Genomic DNA, 26568 nt, shown 5'->3' with positions numbered 1-26568 from the left:
ACTAAAGTTCAAAAAATTTTCTCAAGCACAAAAACCCGGCTTTCGACCCACACGTGACCTCCCAGGCACGAAAACCAAAAATATCTAAAATAGCTCCAAATGAGTTTCTAAGGATTTTATACTTGAATAAATGCTCCAAATAACTCCAAAAAATCCGTGGCACGTGTCCGGCACGTAGAAAAACAAAAAATACGAAAAATAAAAAAAATCCAAAAAAAAAATAAAAAATGGAATCGGGTTGTTAAAATATCCAGGATTTTTTTTTTTTTTTTGGTAATTTACATAAACCTCCCCTATGGTTTGCCATAATTACCGGGAACACCCCTTCTGTTTCGAAAATTACGCGGACCTCCCCTACTTTTAAAAATATCCTACACGAACCTCCCTTCTGTTAGAGTCAACGGCAGTCAATGAAGGAAATTGATGACGTCATCTACCAATTTTAGTAAAATCCCTAAAATACCCTTGTCCCTACCAATTAAGATATATATATATATATATATATATATATATATATATATATATGATATTATATGTGTACGCCACCTGTGTGTAACGCTTAGATCATTTAGTTCACAAGGAGAAGATTTGGAAAGGTTAGCTCGCTGGTCGATCTTTCTATTTCGGCATTTTGGTTAGTTTGTTTTTCTAAGACCAACCTTGCTCTAAATACACCTAAGAGCTGGTTATAAATTATAATATTCAATGGGATTACAAGGCTCATTTTCCTTGGGTCTTTTATGGATTTTCCAGAGCCATGATTTGGACATATAAAGGTACAAAAACCATCTCCTTTGAGTCAAGGTCGTTATTGATTTAAATGTTTCGAATTGAGCTCGGCTTTATCTGGCTGGAAAGTAATGCAATGTACTGAGGGTTGATCTGAAATAGAGGTATTGATGAAAAACCGTTTTCCAAAGTAGGCATGAGTGAGAGAGAATTCGAAACTTGATGATGGGGATTGGGGATCCAGGGGTTGCGGACGACGGCAATTTTCTGCATCTTTTGAACTTAAAAGTCTCTATTTTTATCAAATTTTTCAGCATCGTCCGGCCATTTGATCATCAAATTTTCTTCTCTTGAACTTCAATTTGCAACCTTTGCAAATCCTGGATTTGAATTCAGAGCATCCATAAACACACACACACACACACACACACACACACACACACACACACACACACACATATATATAGATAGAGAGAAACAAATAATAATAATAATAATAATAATAATAATAATCTTAAACTATTTGGGCTGCCACCACCGCCACCATCGCCACCAACAATGGGCGCCACCACCACCACCAACCATGAACCTGGTCATGAAAATTAACCCACCTTGGCTGCGAAGTTTTGTTCTCTCTCATCTCCTCCCTCCCTCCCTCCCTTTGTCTATATATATATATATATATATATATATATATATATATATATACATACATACATATGTTGCTTGTGTAATTCTTCAATTATATATATTCCAATCAAAGAATTTTCAGAGACCACGAATACACAGTACGAACTGATTTGCTCGAGCAAAAAAGGAGATTTTAACTTACCCAAAGGGAGATTTTGACTTACCCAAAAAAAAAAAAAAAAAAAAAAAAAAAAAAAAAAAAAAAAAAAAAAAAAACTTACCTAAATCAGGGGAACAAAAAAAAACCCTTATCCAAAATTCTGACCTCACAGGAGAAGAGATATATTAAATTGTTCTTGTGAGTTCAGACTCAGTAATTGATCGATTCAAAGATATATTATAACTAACAATATGATATTGTGGCGAACTTAAGGAAACAATCTTATGGATAGAGAGAGAATTGAAGGCTGACAGATTACCATAAGGGATAGCACTGGAACTTATTCTAGTGGTGATGGATGGCAGATTGCCTTTTTCCCTATATATATAGAGAGAAAGAGAGAGGGGGTACTTTAGTCATTTATCATAGAGAATTAAAGACATTTCAGTAATTTTGACAGCTCCGTTAGTGTATTTAACGGTCCGTCACACATAAAGGAGGTCCGTGTAGGATATTTTCAAAAGTAGGGGAGGTCCGCGTAATTTTCGGAACAGGAAGGGTGCCGCCTGTAATTATGGCAAACCATAGGGGAAGTTCGTGTAAATTACCCTTTTTCGGTAATTTTCTTTTATTTATTTTTCGTGCCTCATTTTTCATTCCACGTGGGCCCCAAGGGTCGTTTAGAACATTTTTTGGAACTTGGGAGTTTAGGGAATGCACTTTATCTATTTTATGCATGTTAGATATTATGGGATCATTTTTAGAATTTTTGGGGCGACTATATGCTAGGGAATCCTTTCTTGATTTTTTATTGGTGTTCAATGATGTATTTAGCATGATTTATATATATGAGTGTATATATGATTATGATGTCGATATTTTGGGGCCATTATGGGAAATAAATTGATAAGAAAAGGACAAAAGAGTAACTTTGGCAAAAGTTATAACCAACCATTTCGTGACACTTCGCACACGAGAGCTATTCATTCACTTAGAAGACTTTACTAACTCCATTCTTCCTCCACGTTTTCGACCCTTCGCTTTTTCTCTTTATAATTTCTCCTTCTCTCTCTATATTTATATACACACATTATGCTTTAAGCTTCAAGCCACCATTTGAGAGGTTTAGAGTGAAATTTGAGAGAAGACCAAGAAGAGAGAATTATTCCACTTAACAAGGCTTTCTTTTGACATCGGTCTTGCTCCCATTTGGTGGATTTCAGATTTGGGCTTGGGTTAAGGGCTTATTTGGTTGCTTCATTGAGGTAAGGATTTCTAAAACCTCAAGCTTTGTCTTTTATTAAGTATAACTACTTAAATCCTTCTTTAATTTTATTAAATGTAAATTTGAGAATGAAATGCAAGATGTATGATGATGTGAAGAAGCATGCTTGTATGTTTGTGACGTAAAATATGCCATTGTGTGATAAAGAGATCCAGTATGTTATCTATGTGTAAAGGTGTTTAAACCTTCAAATGCTAGCATGATTGAAATGAGCAAAGTTTCCATAAGAAGCATGCTTATGTTTTGATTCATGATAAATCCCCATGACATGCTATTGATATTGTAGAAGTGAGAATGAATCTAATTAATGCATAAATAATATACGTGGCATGTTATAGTGGGGAGGTTGGATGGAAACATTGAATGAGTTAAGGTTGAGAGGTTGTGGAATGGATTTTATAATTGAACCGAATTTTGCGAGTCCGGTGTTAACTTGACCTGGAGGGAGCTTGTGCCGGTTATAAGACGTGTAACATTGATTTCAATATCCCAAATGGTCATCAAAATTGAGGCTAGGGATAGCTAATCAATCTCGCCTCGATAAAGTCGGTTAACGTGTTTTCGATGTGAGTTGGGTTAGTTTGGGACCTTGGTTGGGATTGTTGTGCATTGTATAACATTTTTCATGCATTCGTCTGAGAAATTGTGTAAATGATATCGTTAAGTTGAATTGTTAATTATGTTTCATAAGATCCTCGTTGTATGATCCCAATTGCTTTTGAGGCTTTCTATGTATTGCTTAACTCAAGGGAGTCTAAAGTTGGTGGTTTGGCATTTCCTATTGTGCCTTCGTGCCCACCCCATTCCTTTAATACTTTCAAGATATAGCAAGGACGTAGTGGACGACACACCGCCTTAGGCGTAGAAGAAGAAGAAATCATCTTTTGTAATTTTGGTAGACAATACTTAGCTATGACATTTATTTCTATAAAGTGACTCCAATCCGTTTATTTTTTGTAAAAAACATTGTACTTAGAACCTCAAGGGTCTCAAACTTGTAACTATATTCTTTTGGACTACTTTTGTACAATTTGGGTATTTAAGTATTAAACTCGTTGATGCCTCGTAAACGAATGAATATGAAAGCTTAAAACTGAATGTGATGTATTTTGGAGACGACACTTCAATTTAAGGGGCATTTATGTCATTTTATTCAGGGGAATGTTTATATGTCATTTTTTATACTTATCCCTGTTTTGGGACAAGTTTATGACCAATTGGGGGACCAAGGAGGTTCGGGAATTATTTCGCAATTCATGGCATTGAAATTGTCTCCCAGGTCACTTATCAGTCCGATCAATCTGATTTCAACCCAATCGATTAGATTTTCCCATACTTGAAAAAATTCGTAACAGCCTTATAATCACCTCTCAGTCTGATCAATCATATTTTAATCCAATCAATCAGATTTTCCTACACTTAGAAAATTTTCAAAAGAAAAAAATTGATTGTTTACCCGAAACTGCGACAGTCATAACTTTTTCATTTATAATCCGAATAGGGTCATTCTTAAGCCCAGGTTGTATGATTTTAAGTCTTATTTCCATTAGTATTGGTCACATTTCATAATTATGACTTGAAATGACCATTTTACCTTATCAACCCAAGGGTCCCGGAATGAACTTGAAGTCAAAACTACCAATTTTTCATGATTCGATGTGATTAGAGATGACCAGTATAACTTCATTATGACTCTTAACACATATTAAGGTGCAAAATGACTATTTTACCCTTGGTGTTCATGGGTCTGCTTAGAGACCTGGTTAGTTTTTCGGATCCACGGGTTTGGGTCGTTACAATCTTATATTAGCAGTATTAAAATAATTGATAATCTTGTAGCAAACACCAATAAATCGTTGTGGCTTCACTCCTAGCCTTAGCAAAAAATTTAACAAATCATAATAATAATCTAAAACTAAAAATTAGTAATAGGAACGTTGGGTTCACCACTATGTGGAAAGAGTCTAAAGTTGAACTCAAGTGATATATTAGAAATGTTGTTGTCAGTTATCCCAAATTTCGAAAGAAGATCTGAGTTATTCTTTGCTTGAGTGAGATAGTAACCATTAGCAACATTTGTAATGATCTCGAGACCAAGAAATAATCTCGAGACAAGAAAATAACTAAGAGGTCAAAGACTTTTCATCTCAAACAGGTGACTAAGAAACTGTTCGAGTTCCTGCATTCCATGCGAATCACTTAATGATTAGGGCTAAATCATATAAGCTAACAGAATAGCCAAGGCAAGAGAGAGTAGAGTTGAATTTAGCAAATCGAGCTCATGGTGCCTGTTTAAGGATATACAAGACACGAGGGAGCCAACACACCTTATTGGGAAATGATGATAACCTGGATGAGGCTGCATGTAGACTTCCTCAATTAGATCTCCATTAAAAAATGTATTCTTCACATCCATTTGAAAGAGGCTCAAGTGGTAGGAGGCAACCACAACAATAAGAGTGTGAATATAGTGGAATTAAGCACTTGGAGTAAAGGTCTCTTCGAAGTTGATGCAATTTCATAGCAAATAATAGTTTTCATTAAAAAATATATATTAATATTTAAAATCAACAATCATTTAAGTACCTTGCCAGAAGAAATTTTAATATTTATAATCAACATACACACCCTACATCTACTTACTCTCAAACTGTTGGCCCAATGCCCACAGTTCATAACCAGCAAAATCCTTATTTTGGTAGCCCAATCAGCATCTAAGACACATCATCACAGTTCCACGACAATAACGACATAATTCCGCCTCATAAGCGATTCATCCTCAAACACACTTAGCACTTCATCCTCGGACACAGTCAATAACAGTGCCAGCCATAATGCCATGTCACTTGCCACAACAACTATCAAGTCAGACACAACTAGCAGCGGTGCCAACAGTAGTGCCACGTTAGCTGTCATGTTAGACACAACTAGCAACAGTGCCAACAGTAGTGCCACATCACCTACCACGACAGCTCTCATGTCAAACACAACCAGCAATGGTGCCAGCAGTAGTGTCACGTCATCTGTTAATCATGCCTCCATCTGCATCGTGGGTGAAAACCCATCTCCACCAAATTTCCGTGATGCTGCTTTCATGATCTTACCTTCAATCTCAAGTTGAGTTCATACTCACATTGAGTTTGAGGGGGTTGTTAGATTAAGTTTACCTCTTTACATACCACTAATGTTTCTTATATACTACACATTAGCATGTATGATTACACTTACCATATTATCATTTATATGTTACTTGTTCACCCGTCATTACTTTCAACCTTCTCCAATATATAGTACCCTATTATACCATTTACATATAATGTAATACAATATTCATTTATATATTTAACATTCTTATTCACGGACATTAGAGTGTGAATTTACTAGAGCCCAGTTGACTAAGCGGATGAAAAGTATGTTTTTTTATATACTGTAGTAATGAATAGGTTTGAAATATAATCAGAAAGTCTTGCTTCTCTATCTCGAACGTTTGTTTCACCCCTCTCTGAAATCTAATTAGCAAGACCCTAACTTCTTCCATTTTCTACTCATATTGATATTAGGTTTTTTATGTTATTGTTAAGTTCAGAATTAAATGTTCTTCGATTACATTGAAGCTTGTTTATTTTTCTTAATTTTTCACACTGAATCTTGCTAATCATGTGTTTTATTTGGGGCTTTTCAATTTAATCAATTAAGTTTTTGACGTAGTGGAAGCGATAAGATGTTCACATGGAATGAAGGGATACACGGTTGTACCTTGAATCACTTTTTGGTAACTAGTGTCTATTTATCTGTCAAGTTGAACAAATTGGTTTTAATCAAGTACATAAAATGTGGATAATTCATTGATGTTGCGTTTAGGAGGACTTCCAATTCCAATTTCAAGGGCCTATTCAAAACTCCCAAACATGAGGAGAAAAAATTGGCAGGACTTTTCTTTTGCAGTTTGGATGTACCTGTGTTTTCACTTCTTGGGTCTCTTGCAGGCATTTATTTTTTGTCAATCTTTCTGACCGTGAGCGTAGTGGGCTTGTAGTGATGGTTGTTTGTTTGGGAGTTTAAGGATCAGTTTTCTTTGTTTCAATTTGTTTTTCAACAATAAACTTGTGATTGGGGTGCTTTGGAGGGTGGGGGCTTACTCGAAAAATATCATATTTGTTACAACTGTGTTCATCGCTGAAAGGTCTCATATACTTAGTTTGACTATGTTGTATTTCTGTAAAGGATTAGTGATTTTCACACCCACATTTGATTTTACATGCATTCTACAATCTCCTCGGAGCAGAGAGGTTGAAGATTGGTGCTAGGGAGGGAAATATCTTGCGACTCGTTGTATGCACTGTTTCGGGTGAATGAATCCATACATATTGGAGGAAATTGATAAAATTCCATTTGTCTCCTCTTCGTATGGCACTGCAAAACGGGCGCGTGCCCCGTTTAGCTGTTGAAATCTTTGCATTTAGCACTTGCAAACTTTGGTTGTTACGTTGGAGTCTGTACTTTTAGTGGCCCATTTTATTGGCAAATGGGTTCTTCACTCTTGTCAGGGTGATGTCCATTGGGCCATATGGTCCAATTGGTTGGTCAATGCCCTTGATAGATATATATATGCATGACCAAAATTTACAAGGCCAATGGCCCATGACAGCCCAAAAACCAGCCAATCCTCCTCCTAGCTTTCTAGAACATTTTCCCATCCACATCCCCACCCTCTCCACCTCCACCCACAACCGCACCCATTCTCCCTCCACCGCCCAACTCCACCACCGTCACCCCTCTCTCCCTCTCTCCCTCTCTCCCCCTCCCTCTCTTTGCACCTATTTCTTTCTCTCTACCAGCTAAATCCAAACCTTATGCACCATAGAAACCAAAGGGTTTAAGCCTTCTTTCTTCAACATATTCTATTGAAGTTGTATAAGAAATTGAGTCTTTATTTGTGGATTTGATAAGGGCATGTAGTGCCAACCTAGCAGCCTTCGGGTTTGTGTGTGTCTGTGTAAAAATTTGTACGGCTTGCAGTCACGGCGGCCGACGAGATTCAGAAAAGTGCGGGACCCCTGCGTTGAAGGTTGACCGTAGATGTTTGGTACGGGTTGATGTTTGGTCTTTATGGTATTGGATATATATACAGATATATTCAGTTTGACTATAGTATATATATAAAGATATACTTGATGTTTTTTCTAAATTATTGTTCTTTAAATTTTATTTTCAAAAATTCTTTTTCCTTGAGTAATTAATTCATTTTTTTTTTTTTTCCTGATTTATTTATTGTTAGTTTGGTAAGCATTTTCATACGCTTTGCCCCATTGCAGGGTTCAAACCCTGTCTTTTCGAGTGTTTGTGTAATTTACGAGTCAAACTTTGGCGTGCAACTTTAGGCATGTTTGTAAATTTCAGAGAGTGTTTGTGTAATTTACATTTTATGAATTGGAAACTGTTTTATCATTTTACTTTTGTACTTTGTATAACTTTTCTCTGAACCTGTATGGGTAATGGGAAACCATTCTATCGCTTTCGTCGAGATTGTCCGAGACACGCTGTCCATTCTAAGCCCATTGAATTATCAACGTGCACAACTTAACACGTCAAGAATATGTCAGGAAGGTTGTATACGTTTAGAATAAGTATAAATATGGTCATGAGTCCATTTCTTGGTTCTCAGTCGATCCATCTGAATTATTCAAAGTCCAAGATTAATCTCCGCGTCCAAGTAACTACTGTTTTTAGCCATATAACTTTGTAAGCTTCAAATAAGTTCGTCTTTCTAGTTATAGGTTGTTGCGTGCCTTAGATTGGTGGTTCAATTAAACTTTAAACTTTGAAGGCAAGTATATTACCTTGTCATTTTATTGATTTCTCATGCAGCGGTTCGTACCCAGAACTTTATCTGCAATTATTTTTGCCGGTAAGACCTTTCTATCATCACCAAATTCGACTATTTGTTCCACACTAGTTGTCCCAAACAGCTGTTGTTCTCCGTTTGCACATTCAAAAGGTATGTGTGTGTGAGAGTGTGTGTTTGCAGATATTTCTTTCTTTAAATGTGGAACACTTCGAATGTTGTGACATATTCTGAATACGACAAATCACTGTAAATCATGCATATAATTTGATAATACTGTGTTTTTACGTTATGTGAGAGTCGAATCAGGACATTTGAGCTTAGGGCTTGTCCAATAAGACCCTTTATCAACAGGCCGTCCAAGCAAGCTGTGATCATTTGGACGGAGAAAATTATTCAATTGATCATTTCTTGTTACGTGTTTTGATGATAATAATGTCTCTCATTTTCTATTTCTTTAAATTCTGGGATTCAATGGTCATTATATCTTGATACAGGCTTTTCAAGACATTGGTATGTATGTTAATCACCTGACGCCAACACTGTTTGGTGTGTCTTTTTTATTTGCGACTGGTATGCATTACTGGGTCAGTTGTCAGTTTGACCATGCTAGGAGAACTTATTCTATTTCAGTGATCAGTTCAACACGTTTGCATGCTTGAGTGGATCAATGAGAAATAAACATGTATGCAAATTGTCAATTTTTATTAAGTGCACAACATAGTTAATGACATATGGACCGACCACGCTTATTTAGTGGCAATATATAATAATAAAGGCAAATTTTGAAAAACAAACTGGCTAATCATCACCTTAATTAGGAAAGAAAAAAAAATTTCACCTTAATTGTTAGTTGGTAATATGTTGATTTGATAGGCTTCAAAAATATAATATATTGATTTGGTTTTAATAACTTTCAATGTGTCTGTCTGTATGTATATATATATATATATATATTTATATATATATAGATTAGAACGATTGCTCTATTTGTTGGACTTAATCAACAATTTGTTGTTATCTTAATTGTCAATTGCAATAGGTTGATTTGATTTTTAATTATTTTCAAGATATATATATATATAAACGAATAATGCTCTATTTATTGGACTTGATCAACAACTTTTGTTATTCCCTCAGGTCTCAAGGTTCAAGCTGTGATTCCATTCACCAGAATCATGTCAAGTACAAGTGAAACGAGTTCACCATTGGTTGTGATTCCTGAAAATGAAATTCAGCATATTGAATTACTTTCTGCATCCACTGATAGATATGAAGGAGTCACTGTAGATATGAAGGAGCCTATGGATCCTCATGTTTTTGCTACTTCGCTTCGTGCTTCAATATCATTGTGGCGCCAAGAGGTACTTAATTCAATTTATTGATGCTGCTTATTTTGATCTGGGATTCTATTAATTGAACTCTTTGATTGTGTTAAGTCAGAAATTGTTTAAAGTTAGATTGAAGCATAACTGCACAGAGAGTTTCTCTTTGCAGTATGGTACATATATAACTTGTAGACATGGTTGTTCCCTTTTTAATCTCTCAGCAGAATAACAGGGGAAGATGAGTTCCTTTTATATACCACATTTTCACAAGTGTATGACAAGTCAAGATATTGCATAGGAGTATATTTTTGTTCATTGCGCATCTTACTGTTGTTGGTCAAGGATTTGAATTTTTAAAAAGTAACAAAATTTTGGGCACACTTGAGAATTGAGATGTATTTCAAAGTCATTTGATATCCAACGTGGCGACGTGGTGCCAATACAGTCAAAAATATATTTATGTCAAAATTTTTTTTTTTTTCCTTGCACAAATATGTATATTTGGAGGACCCTTACACCCTGAAGTAAAGACTTGTTTGTTTATGTAATTTTGCAGGGAAAGAAAAGTGTTTGGATTAAATTGCCTATTGAGCTTTCAGATCTTGTTGCTCCTGCAGTCAAGGTAAAAAAATATTATATTGTAATATTAGCTATTGTGGTTTTTGAGAAACTAAATTGGATTACATAATCTGGCACTTGAAACCATCAATAATTACTTATGATTATGGAATAGAAATCAATGAATTAATCATGTTGCTCTTTATCATGTCTTTTTTGTTGATGTTGATAGTTTTTTTGCCTTTGCTTTTGTCTTCATGTTTCATAATTTCGTTTTGCTAATTGTGCAGGAAGGATTTTGTTATCATCATGCCGAATCTACATACTTAATGCTTGTATATTGGATTCCTGAAACTCCAAATACTCTCCCTGCAAATGCTTCACACCGTGTAGGAATTTGTGCATTTGTCGCGAATAATAAGGGGGAGGTATTCCTTTTACAGCTGTCTTAATTGTCAACCCTTTTCTCTATTTATGACTTAGGAACATCGAGTTCATGTTGAACTTTGGTGGTTAAATTTCCTTTCTAAAATTCAAATCATTTCATTTGGTAGGTTCTGGTAGTCCAAGAAAAAAGTGGCCATTTCGGAGGCACTGGCATCTGGAAAATGCCCACTGGGGTGGTTGACGAGGTGTGTAACTGGCTCTTCAGTGTTCCATCTATTACTAATAGATTTTGGGATATCATTTTTTATTTCTTTTTCTTTTTGTTATGCAGGGGGAGGATATATGTGCAGCCGCAGTCAGAGAAGTGAAAGAGGAGGCAGGAGTAAGTGATCAAGTCTTCAGTTTCTGTACTTAAATAAATAGAAAAATATAGATATATACTTAATTCAGAGCTATAGAAGCCATATCTAAGAGATTTTTTTTTTTTTTTTCCACTTCAGATTGAGACAGAATTCGTGGAAGTCCTCGCATTCAGGTGAGAAAGCAGAAAATGTTTTTTCAATGTAAAACTTTTTTTCACCAGTGTAATGTTTTTCTAGTTCCAAAAAATACTAAATTTTTGTACCACCTAGCAAAACAAATAACACGATATCATTTTTATATTCTCATTATAAATTATGGCTCTATCTCAAACTCGCACTTCAATTACAGGCAAAGTCACAAGTCATTCTTTAGCAAGTCAGACTTGATGTTTGTTTGCATGCTAAGGCCACTCTCATTTGATATCCAGAAGCAAGATTCAGAGCTCGAGGCATCACAGGTAAATCCCGTTAGACTGATTGATTATGAGTGTCAGTTTGCTTTTGATAAATCAAACTAAAGGCCAGAGCGCTCATTTGTAATGGGCATTGCTTTCACAACATTTTAGAGCATATATACTGCATGCCCTGCCCTTCTTTCTAATGGTGTAAATTTTTCCTAGGATTATCAATCAATTGAATAGCTGGTTATTCATTGGCAAAACTACCTTAGGTTTGTCACTTGTGTTGGGGCACAGTGGAAGCAAAAGAGAGAAAGAAAAAAACAATTCAAACCACAACACAAGATATATACGTGGTTCACCCAAAATCAGGGTTACATCCACGGATGAGAAGAGATTATGTATATGTAGAGATATTACAATAGTAGAGAATTTCAACACCGGACCATGCACACAAACTCTTGACCGAGTTCTCCGTGTACTCCACGAGAATCCCTCTCGCCATCAGTGTTCACTTTGCCAAACCCATAACTCACCCCTACCATCAACGTACTCCCTCATGAGGCTACATCTCTCTCAACTCATAACTCTCAACAATAGCCTAAGTGTCTATTTATAGAGTCACATACCCAATTCCTTTGTGGACAAGGATTTCAATTTCTTAGAACCCAATTCACGTCTCTATAAGAAATTACCATAAAAAAATACACTCTAAAATAGAAACTAATAATAATGGGAATTTGAGACATAATTCCTAACAACTTGCTTATTAAATCATCCCAGAATTTACTCTGGGCAGATGCAATAGACTGATAAGCGTCGAATTTTGTTACCTGATCAAAAAGAAGAGATCAGATGAGGGAAATATTATGTTTAGAGCTGAATAATACATGTGGTCCTGTGCATGGCTAAGGAATGAGACAGCCGTATAGCTCTGATGCAGACTTGCGGGGCACCATTTCATGACCTTATCTTTTTAAATCAATCCAAGGCCCTTTATTTTCTTGGACTAGGATTCTACCATATTCTTCCTGGAATATCTAAAAACAAAAAGCAAAAGAGAAAGTGGACTTTATGTTTGATGGCATTAAGTTGCCTTAATAGTCTTGCAATTGCAATCTCATAGAGTTCAGAATCCTGTTGGTATAATTGGGGCTAAGTGTAGTTTCCGACATAATCTTAACAAGAACTTGCATAAAACGATGAAAAATCGCATCTCATTCTTTTCAGACATTTAATTGAAATGGACATGAACCTGGCCCTGCCTCCTGCTTTGCCTTGTTTATAGCTTATTATTTTGTTCCCATTTTGGTCATCACTCACTTTATTAGTAATGTGAAATTTCAAGAATCTGACTCAGACTAGGCCCGCTAATTACTGCATGCTAAGCAATTTTAACATCATTGCTTTACATTTTTTTTTTTCATTTTGATTTTCTCTTCCTTTCAGTGGATGTCATTTGAGGAATATGCAGCCCAACCATATGTGCTGAAAAGTGAGAGCTTCAATAATGTTGCAAAAATATGCTTAGCAAAGAAGGACAAGGACTATGCTGGCTTTTCTGTGATGCCTGCAACTACAGGATTTTCTGCTAAAAAGAGTTTGTTATACTGCAATAATCAAGATCTGTTGCGTTGAACCTTTTGATGAAGCAACTTACAGCGGACAAAAATAAAAATTGAATAAAACTTTTAAATTGGAATGTTGTGAATGTAGTTTTCATTTCTTTGATAAAAGAAGTGGTTTTGTACATATATTTTCTTATATAAATTAACAGATGGACACAGTACAATTCATTTGATTTTGTCCCAAGGTGGGATATATTGTACATGAAATAGTTAATAAAATCATCTGATAATTAAGATTTACAGGTCCCTTCTAACTTTTGAATTGCTTGTCATGGTAACAGAGTTGTTATTATTGCTGATGTATAGGCGTTTCGTGCTCATTTCTTTTTATGATGAATGGCTATCAGCCTATCACTTTGTTTTGTCCGAGTGGGATTTCATGCACACAAGTAAATATCCTATTCCCGTTTCAATTGCCACCTGATTGCTTGGTAAATATCATGCTCTGTGTTTATGTGTCATATGAGCAGCTATTCGCGACGAAAATTATATAGCTTAAACGCATACACTGGGAAGTAAGAGACACCACCCATCTTCACCTTGCTCTCCATTACTTTGTTGATTTATCAATATTTCAAGTGAGAGAAGCAAATGTCTATGGCAAAGCATGTGTTTCTCCTAGCAGTTTGGTTATTCATCTCTAATCTACACCTTGCACAAAGAGAAGATATTTATGGTGATGGCAATTCTAAGCCAAATGCTCTGTTCGTCTCTTCTGTTTATACATGAGGTGGTTGTGATTTGACTTTCCCACAAAATTCAAATTTGAATTTGCCAAGTTAGTGACAAACAGACAGATTTCTCACTGGAAGTCATGGATACCATCTGAACTCTTAGCTTCTTTTTTTTTTTTTTTTTTTCGCTTTTTTCTTCTTTTTTTTCATGGCAAGAATGTTAGGGGTTAGTGGTTTGAGAGGGGAGGTGCAAGGCTTGATCACAGGCTCTTGGAATTGGAAAGCAACACAACTACTCAGACAACACGATACTTATATCAGAGCTTTTAACTTTGATTGCAGCTCATTTTGTACTTGAACAGATTCAGTGGAAGTATACAATGATGGTAGCCTCAACACGGTTAATGATGGTAACCATCTCCAAATCTCATGCTCAATATTTGCATTTTGAGCAACAGTCGGTTTCGGTTTCGGTTGATGGATCCTTAGTTGATGAAGGTTTGGGAATGAGTGTTGGGGCTGTTTCAATTAGATGTTGTGTGGGTTTACCTTCATGTGGTTTGGGTTTGGGAGAAGACGTTATTTCGATACCCATTGAAAAACAAGCCCCACACACAATAAACAAAAAACAACAGCCAAGCCTTTTAGCCTCAGTTAATGTTCAATTCACATGCAAGTTGGGACAAATGTTGGTCGAAATCACAATCGATATATTAAAAGGCCTATATTCGTAAAAACAAATTTAGAATTCTCTCTGGTTGCCATGACTAAGCAACGTTCTAGCGATTGCCTTAAATAATATATTTAAAAGAGGGATACATTTAAGTTGCACTGTTTGGAAACTATATATTATACAATTAATAATATAATCACCTGAGAAAATTTTATTATGAAGAAGCTCAATAAGATGATTTATTCGTATCAATCCCATTGATACATGTGTTTGCTTCCTTTTAGATTTTCTTTGTGACAAATGATACGTAGTCTAACAATGGAACTAATCCAATAGTCTTATTTGTCAAAATAATAATAATAATACTATTGGTATTTTACATAGGAGTGGCAAATTAGGACACGACAAGACAACACGACAAGTTAAAAACATTTGGGTTTAGCATAAACGGTTTTGGGTGGTAAAAGAGTCGACACAATTAATCCGTTTACTTAACCGTGTTCAGTTAAGGTTGAGGGGTTCAACCCGTGTAACTCGTTTATGACCCATTTAACTCAATATGTTATAATCATGAATATGACTTACGTAATATATTACATGTTTAAATCCAATTACTATAGATAGTTAAATCTTTTCAACATAAATATTATCTATGCCTTATGATTTTTCTTTTTATTTTAGATATTTAAGTTAATTATAACAAATCTTTTCAATTATTTAGTATTCGATTAAATATTAAATGCCTTATTTTGATAAATAAGTCATTAAATGAATTAACACATTTACCTGTTTAATAAATAGATTGGATTAGTATTATGAGTTCTTCACCTGATTATTAAATGAATTAGATTTAAATATACGTATTTAACATAATACGCTTATATCGACGCCATACAATTATAACCACAAACACAAAATTGCCTTACACAATAATAAAATATAAAAAACTGAATAAAGATTAAAGTTCACATAAGCCTGACTCACGGAGCAAAAAATTGTGACCGACTAGAATCACAGAGCATCTAAAAATTCCTCCCCACTCAGGTGGGAAGAGCCAGGTAGGTTTTCTGATTATGGCACTCCATCTCATTGACTCTTTGTTCATGGATGGGATTGGAGATACGAGGCTGCGGCCGCTGCTGATCTCTCCTTTTGCTCCTCTTCATCCATGGTGTCACAAAGGATCCCACCCCTAGTCTCCGGCAGACATGCCACAAACAGCCCACAACACCCTGTGGTCACCCCAAACGCCCCATACGACGCCTTACCATCCAACAATGGACTGAACACTCCGCCAAACACCAGCGCCTGCCTCACCATGGACACCGCCGAGTTACGCACGCACGTAGGAAACAACTCCATGGTGTAAATCAACAGCATGTTAAACGCAGTACACGCACTGAAGAACGACGCCATCTCCGCCAACATTTGCAACTCATCCCTCACGAGCACCACACACATCACACAACAAATCCCACTCACCATTGTGAACCCTAAAACCGCACTCTTCCTGTTCAGTCTCCGTGCCAAGAAAAATGAGATCAACGAAGCCGGAACCTCCGACAAGGCATTAAACGTGACGGCCAAATAGAGATTGAATCCCAAGTTTCCGACCCCCAACGGCAATCCATAGTACACCATACCCACCCCAAATCCCACCACCATCAACGTCAACAACCTCCGAATCGCCCATCTTTTCTCTAACATGATATTTACTGCTGAGTAAAGATCCGTGTTATTCCCTGGTTCGTGCTCGATGGACATGCCGGAGAAGCTCCAGCGGGTTAAGTTGCTGCTGTTGTATTGTGCTATGTGCTTGAGTGTTGCCATGAACTCTTCTTTTCGTCCTCTGACAAAAAGCCATCTTGGAGATTCGGGAACGAAGAAATAGACTGATGTGCAGTAGATGATTGTTGGAATACAAGTCCATAGATACAGAATTCTCCATGAAGAGGTCCTATTCAGGTAAGCGATGAGTGGTAATGAGAGAAACCCTAAAGTGGAACACAAGAAGCCAATGATCCCGACTTCTCCCCTCCACTTTTTGCCGACGAGCTCCATTGACAACACGAGGGAGCATGTCCCGACTGTTGCTCGTCCGAACCCACTGACGAATTTGAAAGCCGAGTAGATCCAGACGTTGGTGGACAAAATCACTGTAAGGAGGCCAGCTACAGACATGAGTGAGCATGACAGGAGTAGCATGTTCTTGCGGCCGAGTGACGAGTCCGCCAGTGTTGCCAGCAGCAGTCCACCTGACATGCAACCGAGGAAGAAGGAGGTGGCCGGCAGGCCGGTGATGAAGGAGCCGGCACACTCTAAAGACCACTCCGATATGATGGAAGTGTGTGGGGATAAATCCCATGCCCATGAATTCTTCGGAAGCTCGCAGATGTTTGTGGTCGTGTAGTTGCATGCCAGTTGATTTGTGCAGTGCCATGTTGGCTGAGCGTCTGCAAAGACACTGATGAATAATTGTTGCGCATCGAAGACCCACGCGAGGGACACGAGGAGGACTTGAAGGAACTGGACACACCCAAAGTCTCCTCCAATGCACCGCTCGATGGTGTCATCCAAGGAGTAGAACTGGTGTTTGTGAAGCGTTGGAGTTTCGGGTTCGGTTGAGTGGGTTTGGGAGAGGAGGAACGGAGTACTAGAATGTTCCATAGAGTTGTGTCACCAAGTCTAAAGAATCCTAGATGAGGTGAAACCAAGAGAGTTTTATTTGTATAAGAGCAATATATATTTATATATTTATACTAATACTAACTATATTGAACAGTTTAAACAACTCTCACACCTTTTTATGTGAGTGAGGGCTAAGAATCTGAGATTAAATATCATTTATTATTTTCGTTTCATAAAAAGTGTTACTTTTATGGAAACGGGATCTTCATAAATTGAACTGTCATAATTTCTTAAAAATAACACTTTTTTAGGATTGGATGTAGTAATTTGCTCTGACATATCTATGCTAACTACTATTGTATCTATTTGGAATGCGGATAAGTATAATAATGCCATGTAGCAAATGGGCGGATGTACTGGGAATATTGGGATGGTTTTAGTCTGTGATAGTATGAGATGGTTTTTGACTTAATTTTAACAAAGACAAGAAACAAGAAAACAAAAGATATCATAGATTGCCTTTGAAAAAAAAATAAAAAGATAGCGTAGATTAAACAATTAACATGCTTCATTCAGGAAAAAATAAAATAAAACAATTAACATGCTTTTCTAGTCTAGTTCCATATATGATGAATATACACATATACTTACCGGAAAAAACGAAGAAGAATATACAGACATATACAGCAAACACAAAACAGTGAGTGGAATTCTTGGTCATATTGGGACCCATATGGCGAAGATAGGGAGGAATTATTAGCTAGAAGCCAAATGATCGTTTGTCTTTTTTTCCATAAATATTTTTTATTTTACAAACATCAGCCTTTTCTCTCGATCTCTCTTCACGCGTTAGCTTTTTCTTTCTTTACAGTGTTACATTGTGTATCTCGTCAGGCATGGGATTTAATAAGTTTCAAAACTTTGATTTAAAATTAATAATAAACAAACTTCTTTCACCCTCTTTTTTTGCTTCCCTCTCTCTCCCTTGGAAGCCTTAAATTTATATACTGGTAGAGAAAAAAAATGATAAGCACTAACTTTTAAAAATAATAATAAAAAAACTTCATTCACCCTCTATTTCTTTTCGTTTCTTTTTCTTTTATTTCTTTCCGATCAAATTATACCTTAAAAAATCATCTCACCGAAAAAAGCCCCAAGGTTCTGTAAAGAAGTTGATGCAGATTTTGCCACCCCTCCTCCAAAATCAAGAAGTAATTTAATAAGATACATGTCAATGCTTTGGGTCTTCTATGCTCAATTTTCATCCTCTTTTTTTTTTTTTTGGCAAGGCCAACATATCTTGAAACTCTATAAGTCATTATGGTTAATCAAGTGATGGGTTTACAAACACAAAATTAAATACAAATATAGAAGTATACAAAAACATACGTATATGAGTGGAATAAACTCAAGAGAACATACAAATACAGTGTTTTCCCTTTTAATGAATTACGGATTTACCGGAAAATATATATATATTGATGATCTTGACAGCAGGAATTTATGAACGTTTATTTTGATTTTAGATTTATTAGAACATCTATGTATGCTCTAATTTATCTTCAATATTTTCATCTATCAGTCCTATTAGAGGTTCCTAGTGTTCGACAAGAAAAATGAAAAAAACAGATCATGGAAAAGTCTTGAGACAAATTAATGATGAGACAAATCAATTATGTATTGAGTAATTTCTGTCATTCTACAGATAAAAAGGTGAAGTCGGAGAGAAAAGCCAAATCGCATTTTTCATACATAGTTCGCACATGATTGATGTGTACACTCCATTAATAAAATTGATACGTGATATAACTTTATGTAATTGTAGTTGACCGAAATCATATATGTAATACGCATTTCTCATACATACGTTCGCACATGATTGATGTGTATATTTCATTAATAAAACTAATACCTGTTATAATTTTATGTAATTGTAATCTACTGAGATCATGTATAAAATAGTGATCATGAGATACCTAATATTTTTAGAAAGATATGATGTGTGTGCACTGTGATAGAAATCAATTAGCTGATGGTTTTTGACAAAGAACCTAAAGAAGAAAAATACAAAAAAGCGCATTGATTAAACGATTTAACATGATTCTCTAGCTTGTTCCTTATATATATATATATATATATATATACACACACACACAAAACAGTGAATAGGTTTGTTGGACGTCTATCATCCTTCAAAGGTGGGGAACCTATATCGAGAAGATATGATATACAAGTTTAAAATAGTACACACGAAATATCAAGTGTTTTTTATAATATAAAAAATCAAAAACACATCCATAATGATACTCCAAGTCTCAAATTTCCATTGGAAAAGAGATTATATGTATAACTTGAGGTATGGACTATGATTTCTGACTTAATTGCAAAAACAAAATGATGAGCTCAACAGCTCTCCATCTAATATAATATGACTAAAATTGAATTCCAAATTTCATCGCCAAAGCAACACGTTGATACAATGTCAAAAACCATGTTAATATTATCTCTCAATTTGAAGTTTGAATGTCAAGAACACTAACTTGCTCAATAAAAATTTTTTTTTTCTCATACGTTTTAATAAAAAATAAAATTGACCCTTAAATAAGTCAGTTTTCAATTGTGTATATCCAACGGAGAGCAGGCTGTTCCGCTCTCCATTTCTACTCTTTCATAATAATAAAATTTTTTATTATTAATTTATATTTATATTTATATTTATATAGTGTGTATATATAAAAAACATGCATAAGCAAATTAATAAGTGTTATTATTACATGTAATCATGGGAAATCATTTTGTTTGTTGAAACGTGCAGGTCAAGTCCATGGAAGACCCTAGTTCGAGGATAAGAGAATGTCTCTACTTTCAACATGACTCAAATTCTTAATTAAAAAATGATATCCAAGAGAATGTCTCTACTTTCAACATGACTCAAATTCATAATTAAAAATGATATCCAAGAGAATGTCCATAATCATAATATGGATGGAGAGCTGTTGAGCTCATCATTTTGTTTTTGCAATTAAGTCAGAAATCAAAGTCAATAAATTAAGCAAATTAAATCGTATGACTTAAGATGTTTGGGGTGGAATATATAAAAATATTAATACAACAGAGAGCGTGGTAGGTTGTTGCAGGAGGCCTTGGGGTAAGATGTCAGTGATCCAATTATTCACCTATATATATATATATATATATATATATATATATATATATATATGAAACAGATCGAAAGCACACGTGAAGATCTCTTTATTTGGTTATGAGTAGTTGGACGTTGCATGGAATGGATTCGAAACTCTGATTTTATTCTACATGTCTATTGATTATTAATCATGGAACAAAGGAATGTTAATCTCACTTACCATTTGTGGCATCCATATTATTGATTATTGGCATCTATATATACATATATACAACAACAAGAAGAAGCCAAGTTTTTTTTTTTTTTTTTTATAATTATTTGATGGTCCGCGATTACGTTAATCTTATAATTTCAATCTGATTCTTAAAGTAATAGCATATAAAGTTCCAGAATTAGCATTAGATTCAACAAGTTCTTATTCCTTGAATCTGAACAATTTAGGGATTATTAGATATAAATGGTGCTAATAACTTATATTTATCATTTGATGGAGTCAAAGTTTCATAATTTTGAAAAAAATGAAGTTAACCAAAACGCTGACGTGAACATAAAAAAAAACGTTGTTTACTCTCAGTGAGATACCACTTTTAGGCATATAGGTATCATTTTTTTATACGCAGGTACCACTTTTTTTTGCATCAGGTACCACTTTTATTCAAATAGGTATCACTTTTTGTGTACATAGGTATCACTTTTTATGTATCAAGTATCCATTTTTTTTTGTGCAGCATAAAAAATAGTACCTGATGACAAAAAATGGTACCTGTATACGCAAAAAGTGATATTTATGTGCTTAGCACAAAAAATGATACCCAATGACAAAAAATGGTACCTGTATACGTAAAAAGTGATATTTATGTGCTTAGCACAAAAAATGATACCTAATGACAAAAAATGGTACCTGCATATACAGAAAGTGATATCAATGTGCTTAAATATAATACCTCTATGAGAATAAATAATATTTTTTTATATATTTATTTTTTTAGAATTATGAGACTTTGAAACTATCAAATAATAAATATAAGTCATTAGCATCATTTATACGTAATAATCTGTATAATTTACAAGTCCCTTCCAACTTTGAATTGTTGGTGATGGTGAGTTGTTAAAATTGCTGATGTATAAGCTTTTGGTGCCCATTTCTCTTGATGATGTATAGACTGTATAGTTATCACTCTGTGTTTTGTAACTATGTGGAAAGTGGAATACATGCACAAAAGTCAATCTCATACTCTCCTTTGAATTGACACCTTGCTTTGTGCTTATGTGTCATATGAGCCACTATTTCAGACTAAAATTGTGTAACACAAACACATACATTGGGAAGCAAGAGACACAACCAATCTTCATCTTGTTCTCCGTCCCTTTAATTTATCAATATTTTAGTCGATAGAAGCAATCTTCATCTTGTCAGAGCAGCTTATGTTCGTGCTAGCACTCTGGTTTTTCGTCTCTAATGTTTACCGCGCACAAACAGATGATGTTTATGGTGATGGCAATTCTACAGTACCAAATGCTTGTGTGAACTGCTCTATATGTCAATATCCCTGCCACCCACAACCTCCACCGGAGTCGGGATATCCATCATACGGTGCTCCACCACCACCACTACCACCACCACCTCCTGCTGTAAGCAATTGCCCACCAGCAACAGTTCAGTGCTGCCAATATCCTCCTCCTCTACCATACACTTATCTTCCTTACGACAATTATTCAGCTTCATCGCGCTTGGCTTTCCCGGTCAACCCTCTTAGTACACTGTGGGACTCTGCTTTTTTCTTGTTGCTCTTTGTTTTTGGTTTCCATGTTTGAAAAAAATAAATAAATAAATAAAATATTGGAAACGGGGAAAATGAATATATATATAAAAGGATATATATATCTTAATTTTGAGGAATGCATCTTCTATATCCTGTTGGTTGTTATGAATATTTAACAATTAATGTTTTGTTCTGTTTTGTTTCTTTTTCTTTCCTTAATTAGCATCTACATTGAAGTGGTGATGACAATTCACTTACTACAACTTCGTATTTGAAAGTTGCATCATTGGCACTTGGCAGTGTTAATATATAACCTAAGTTTATATGTTTTAACTTTTACCCAAAAAAAAAAAATTGTTTTATATGTTAATTGTTGAAATCAATTTTTATTTTCTTCTGGCATTGTAGCAAGTGATATCTATGAGGCTTTTCAAGGAGCTTTTGTGTGAGATCTATAGAGTTAGCATAGTTCAGTCATTTACTTTTGATGGAGTTGCACAATTGAAGCTGCTACGAGCTAACCTTCAAAAAAATATATAAAAAAATATATATATATATAGAAAATACTTTATTTATTTTATTTTATTTTTTGTTATTCTTTTAGGCAATTTATTTGTTTGACTCATTTGAATGTTTGATCGAGACTCATTTGGGTTTAGTTGTTCGTTCACGAGGTAATAGTCATTGCTATTGTTTTTTCCACCCTTTATTTTCTTCATACGTAGCATGTGTCTTTCTTCAATCCACAGTGTTGAACCCAACAACTTTACAAAAGACAAACAACGCCAACAATAAAATCAAATGGGCCAATTGTTATATGGTTCTGCTAAGAACCCGGTTACAACATATTACTTAACGAACGGTCATCCGACTCATCCCGCACTTGACCCAATGGCCCAATTACAATTTTTAATTTTATTATTATATATCTAAAAATTATTAGCCACCAATGCATTCTTATTTGAATAAATTACACTCACCTCAAATGAGATTTGGACAAATCTCAAACAAGTAGAGCATTTCAGATTTATTATTTTCACCTCCCTTTAGGTTTGGGTGTATGTTCAACAATCCCCTCTCCATCAAAACTTGTAAAAAAAAAATTCATAAAATGACCAAGTTGCCTTTATACTTATTTTTTATTTATTATTTTTTTTTAGGAGAGGGCAACGATGGTGGAAAGGAGAGATAAAGTAATAAGAGAGATGAGATAGAAAATTGACTTTTTATTTTTTAGATTTTATAATATATTTTGTATTCTAAAAGTATATTACTTATAAAGGTATAATTGACTTTTTTATAATCTTAAGGAAGATCAGTAATAAATCTCAAACGCTCCACTTATGTAAAATTTGTCAAACTTCAAGAAAGATAAGTGTAATTTATCTATTTTATTTTTCAAAAATATTATATTATATTGATGTAAAATACATCACCAATCGTTTGTTTAACATAAATATAATACAAGAAATTGTTTAATAGAAATGGCTCAAGTCCATGAAATTTACAAATCAATTTAATCAAAACTTTGATTGTTAGAATGTTATGTTTTGATCAATGCTTATTAATGGAATCCCCCGCATCCTTGTTTGAATATTGGCTGAGCTTGCTGGTGAATGACTATTCAAATAGTTTGGTATAAAGATTTCGCACTTGTGCCCCCAAGCAATTTAAATTGAGCGAAATGGTGGACCTTATGTCCAATTATGTTTTAAAATAAAAAAAGTAATGGTGTGTAAAATAATTATTTTATGTATTTGTTTAAGTTTTATTTTATATGTTTTTTTATAGAGTATTGTATAAATTAATTAATTTTAAAAGAATCATAATTTAATTAATTAAAAAAGAGTCATTTAATTTGTATAAGAATTTAATTAATTATTTAAAAAAAAAAGATTTGTACTTTTTAACTTATCAATTTAATTTAATTATATATTTATTTATTGCATAATAATTTAATTAATTTGCATAATAATTTTTTTTCCCTACTTTACATTTTATTTTATTACAACAAATTTAAATTTCTTCATCACCAAATTGATTTTACAAATGTTCCATCGTATGTCTCATAAGATCAATATTATCCGTTCTATTGCTAATTCTTCTAAGCCGATTAGAAATGTGTTCCGTCAACATTCTTCTAAGGATCGCAAAATGAAGTTATGACACGTTACACACAAAGGGGCGGTTAATTGTACTGTCTAATATATATTTTTTATACGTGGAAAAGTATTAATGTGTTTTTTTTTTTTTTTTTCTGAATTGTATTGTTTTATTTTATTTGTAGGAAGCTATGTAATGTACTTATTTTTTTATATATGTAATACAGAGTATATTTTTAATTTTTCAAAACATGTAATCAAAATAAACAAGCATAGCACTTAGTAATATAGTTGTTGGGAGATAAGAGAAGCTAATCACACACAGAAGTCTGGTTAAATGTCCGGCTGCTGCCCATCCGAAATTCAAACCTTCAAGAATCTAGAGAGAGAAGTTGTTTGCAACTTCTTAATGGTTCAACCCTCCAAGGTTTGGTGGGGAGAGAGAATTGACATAGAAGGTTGCTTTCAGAGTATTACAGTCCTGATGGTCTCTTCTTTACAACATATATGAAACAGCCATATGCTTTGTGTGTGTATATATACATTAACCTTTCTTGGAACATGTTTTCATGATTGGTTTGGTGATATTTTTGAAGTGATCAAACTGTAAACTTGTTTCTGTCTACACAATACTATATACATGGCTTTACGTCTGAGTAATCCTTGTCCTTCTTCATCCATAGCCACCTCACATCATGACACATGCCCAACAAGAACATATCACTCCAATTGGATTTCTCGGGCTCATTGAAGAATCCATCAAAGCAAGCATTTTGAGCTCAAATCCTCTAATTTGCACCCGCTAAGCGGGGTCTCATTGCAGGCTGGTGAGTTCCTCATTCCATTACTGCTTTGTCTCAATCTAGCTATTTCCAGCACTGCATGAAAATTTCCTATCTTTTGAAGCTCTATTTGTAATTTTGATCTGCTTGAGAAAATGTTTCAACATAACTCTATATGGGTACTATTTCAAATTCGATTCTTTTGTTTAATTGCTTTCCCACCTTAATTTCTTTCTCTGATTTTAAAGATTTCCTTCATTTCCGTAGTTATATGATGTGTTTATATTCGTCATGGTCAATTTACTTCAATTAAATAATAGTTTCATTTAATGTAAATCATATTCTCTTATAACCGAGCATTAGTCTAAATAGTATGATCTCTCTAGTTCAAGGGGGAGATTGAGTGTTCAAACCCTATTAGGGGCAGTATTGTAAGTATGTGTGAGTTTGCTTAAACTTTGAAAAAAAAAGAAAAAAAAAAAAAAGAAGAAGAAGAAGAAGAAGAAGAAGAAGATAAAATCATATTTTTCTGTACCTTTCCCTTGTTTTTTTTTTTGCTATATGCTCATTTATATTGTGCAATCAAATTCTTTTCGGGTGAATCTCCCATTGCTTATTTGAGATGGTTTTGTGGTATAGGTTTAGCAGGGGATGCTCTGGCTGAAGAACATGTTGAGACCCGATTCAAAGATGAGTGATTTGCCTCTGTTACACCGGATTTTGATTTGTGTATCAATGTATGATGTACATAAGAAGAGTCGATGAGTTTAGGTCTTCTTCCATAGACTAACAATGTGTTTGGTTTGCTGGGCTTGGCCCTGTTTTGTTTTACTGGCTGATAGAAAGAATAAGAGTAGTACATGGGCTTATAAGAACAGTAATACTAAATTTTTTTTTTTAATTGCACCTGGCTTTAACCAGGTTAGCCCATGAATAATTCCCCCTAGTTATAATACGTTGAAAAGAGCTTGGGATACATTTAAGTTGCTTATATTGATGTTTGGAAACAATATATTATACAATAAGTAATTAATCACCTTACCCTGAAAAAATTTTATTATGAGTTTAGGTCTTCTTTCATAGACTAACAATGAGATGATTTATTCATATCAATCCCATTGATACATGTGTTTGCTTCCTTTTAAATTTGCTTAATGACAAATGATATGCAGTCTAACAAAGGGACTAATCCAATTGTCTTACTTGTCCCAAAAAATAATAATAATAATAATAATGTCTTACACAACAATAAAAAATAAAAAATGAATAAAGATTAAAGTTCACATACAATACTCAGCTCACACATTTAGTAGGGCGAAAATTTGTGATTGACTTAGAATCACATGGTCCGAACCATCTAAAAACTAATTCCTCCCCAGGTTGGAAGAGCCAGGCTTTCTGATCATGGCACTCCATATCATTGACTCTTTGTTCATGCATGGGATTGAAGATACAAGGCAGCGGCCGCTGCTGCTCTCTCCTTTTGCTCCT

General features: G+C 34.6%; 2 protein-coding genes across 5 annotated transcripts; one reads left to right on the top strand and one right to left on the bottom strand.

Annotated features, from left to right (window-relative positions):
- Positions 1 to 7452: 7452 nt before the first annotated feature.
- Positions 7453 to 13550, top strand: LOC132307490 (nudix hydrolase 2-like). Of its 4 annotated transcripts, none has more exons than XM_059805275.1 (10): positions 7453 to 7890; positions 8673 to 8802; positions 9790 to 10013; positions 10534 to 10599; positions 10826 to 10963; positions 11090 to 11167; positions 11254 to 11304; positions 11423 to 11457; positions 11634 to 11742; positions 13132 to 13550. In XM_059805275.1, the coding sequence occupies exons 3-10, from the start codon at positions 9828 to 9830 to the stop codon at positions 13318 to 13320; spliced, it is 852 nt and encodes a 283-aa protein (XP_059661258.1). In that variant the 5' UTR covers positions 7453 to 7890; positions 8673 to 8802; positions 9790 to 9827; the 3' UTR covers positions 13321 to 13550. The 4 variants fall into 4 exon arrangements, with proteins under 4 accessions (XP_059661258.1, XP_059661257.1, XP_059661256.1 ...); XM_059805273.1 differs by lacking the exon at positions 7453 to 7890 and adding an exon at positions 7920 to 8517; XM_059805276.1 differs by lacking the exon at positions 7453 to 7890 and adding an exon at positions 7927 to 8546.
- Positions 13551 to 15758: 2208 nt separating this feature from the next.
- Positions 15759 to 17327, bottom strand: LOC132309665 (organic cation/carnitine transporter 3-like). Its single transcript, XM_059807953.1, has one exon. The coding sequence runs from the start codon at positions 17322 to 17324 to the stop codon at positions 15759 to 15761; it is 1566 nt and encodes a 521-aa protein (XP_059663936.1). The 5' UTR covers positions 17325 to 17327.
- Between the last annotated feature and the right edge of the window lie 9241 nt (positions 17328 to 26568).

Source organism: Cornus florida, unplaced genomic scaffold, assembly GCF_030987335.1.
Source record: "Cornus florida cultivar Cherokee Brave unplaced genomic scaffold, ASM3098733v1 CherokeeBrave_3.0.0_Hap2_Chr05, whole genome shotgun sequence".
Classification (NCBI taxonomy): domain Eukaryota; kingdom Viridiplantae; phylum Streptophyta; class Magnoliopsida; order Cornales; family Cornaceae; genus Cornus; species Cornus florida.
The sequence above is the reverse complement of the archived record's forward strand: the minus strand, read 5'-3'. Positions and strand labels throughout refer to the sequence as shown.

Coding starts and splice junctions, on each gene's coding strand:
- LOC132307490 (XM_059805273.1), top strand. CDS start 8,401: ATGTCAGGAAGGTTGTATACGTTTAGAATAAGTATAAATATGGTCATG. Junction 10,014..10,533: donor TATCATTGTGGCGCCAAGAG/GTACTTAATTCA, acceptor GTAATTTTGCAG/GGAAAGAAAAGTGTTTGGAT. Junction 11,305..11,422: donor AAGTGAAAGAGGAGGCAGGA/GTAAGTGATCAA, acceptor TTTCCACTTCAG/ATTGAGACAGAATTCGTGGA.
- LOC132309665 (XM_059807953.1), bottom strand. CDS start 17,324: ATGGAACATTCTAGTACTCCGTTCCTCCTCTCCCAAACCCACTCAACC.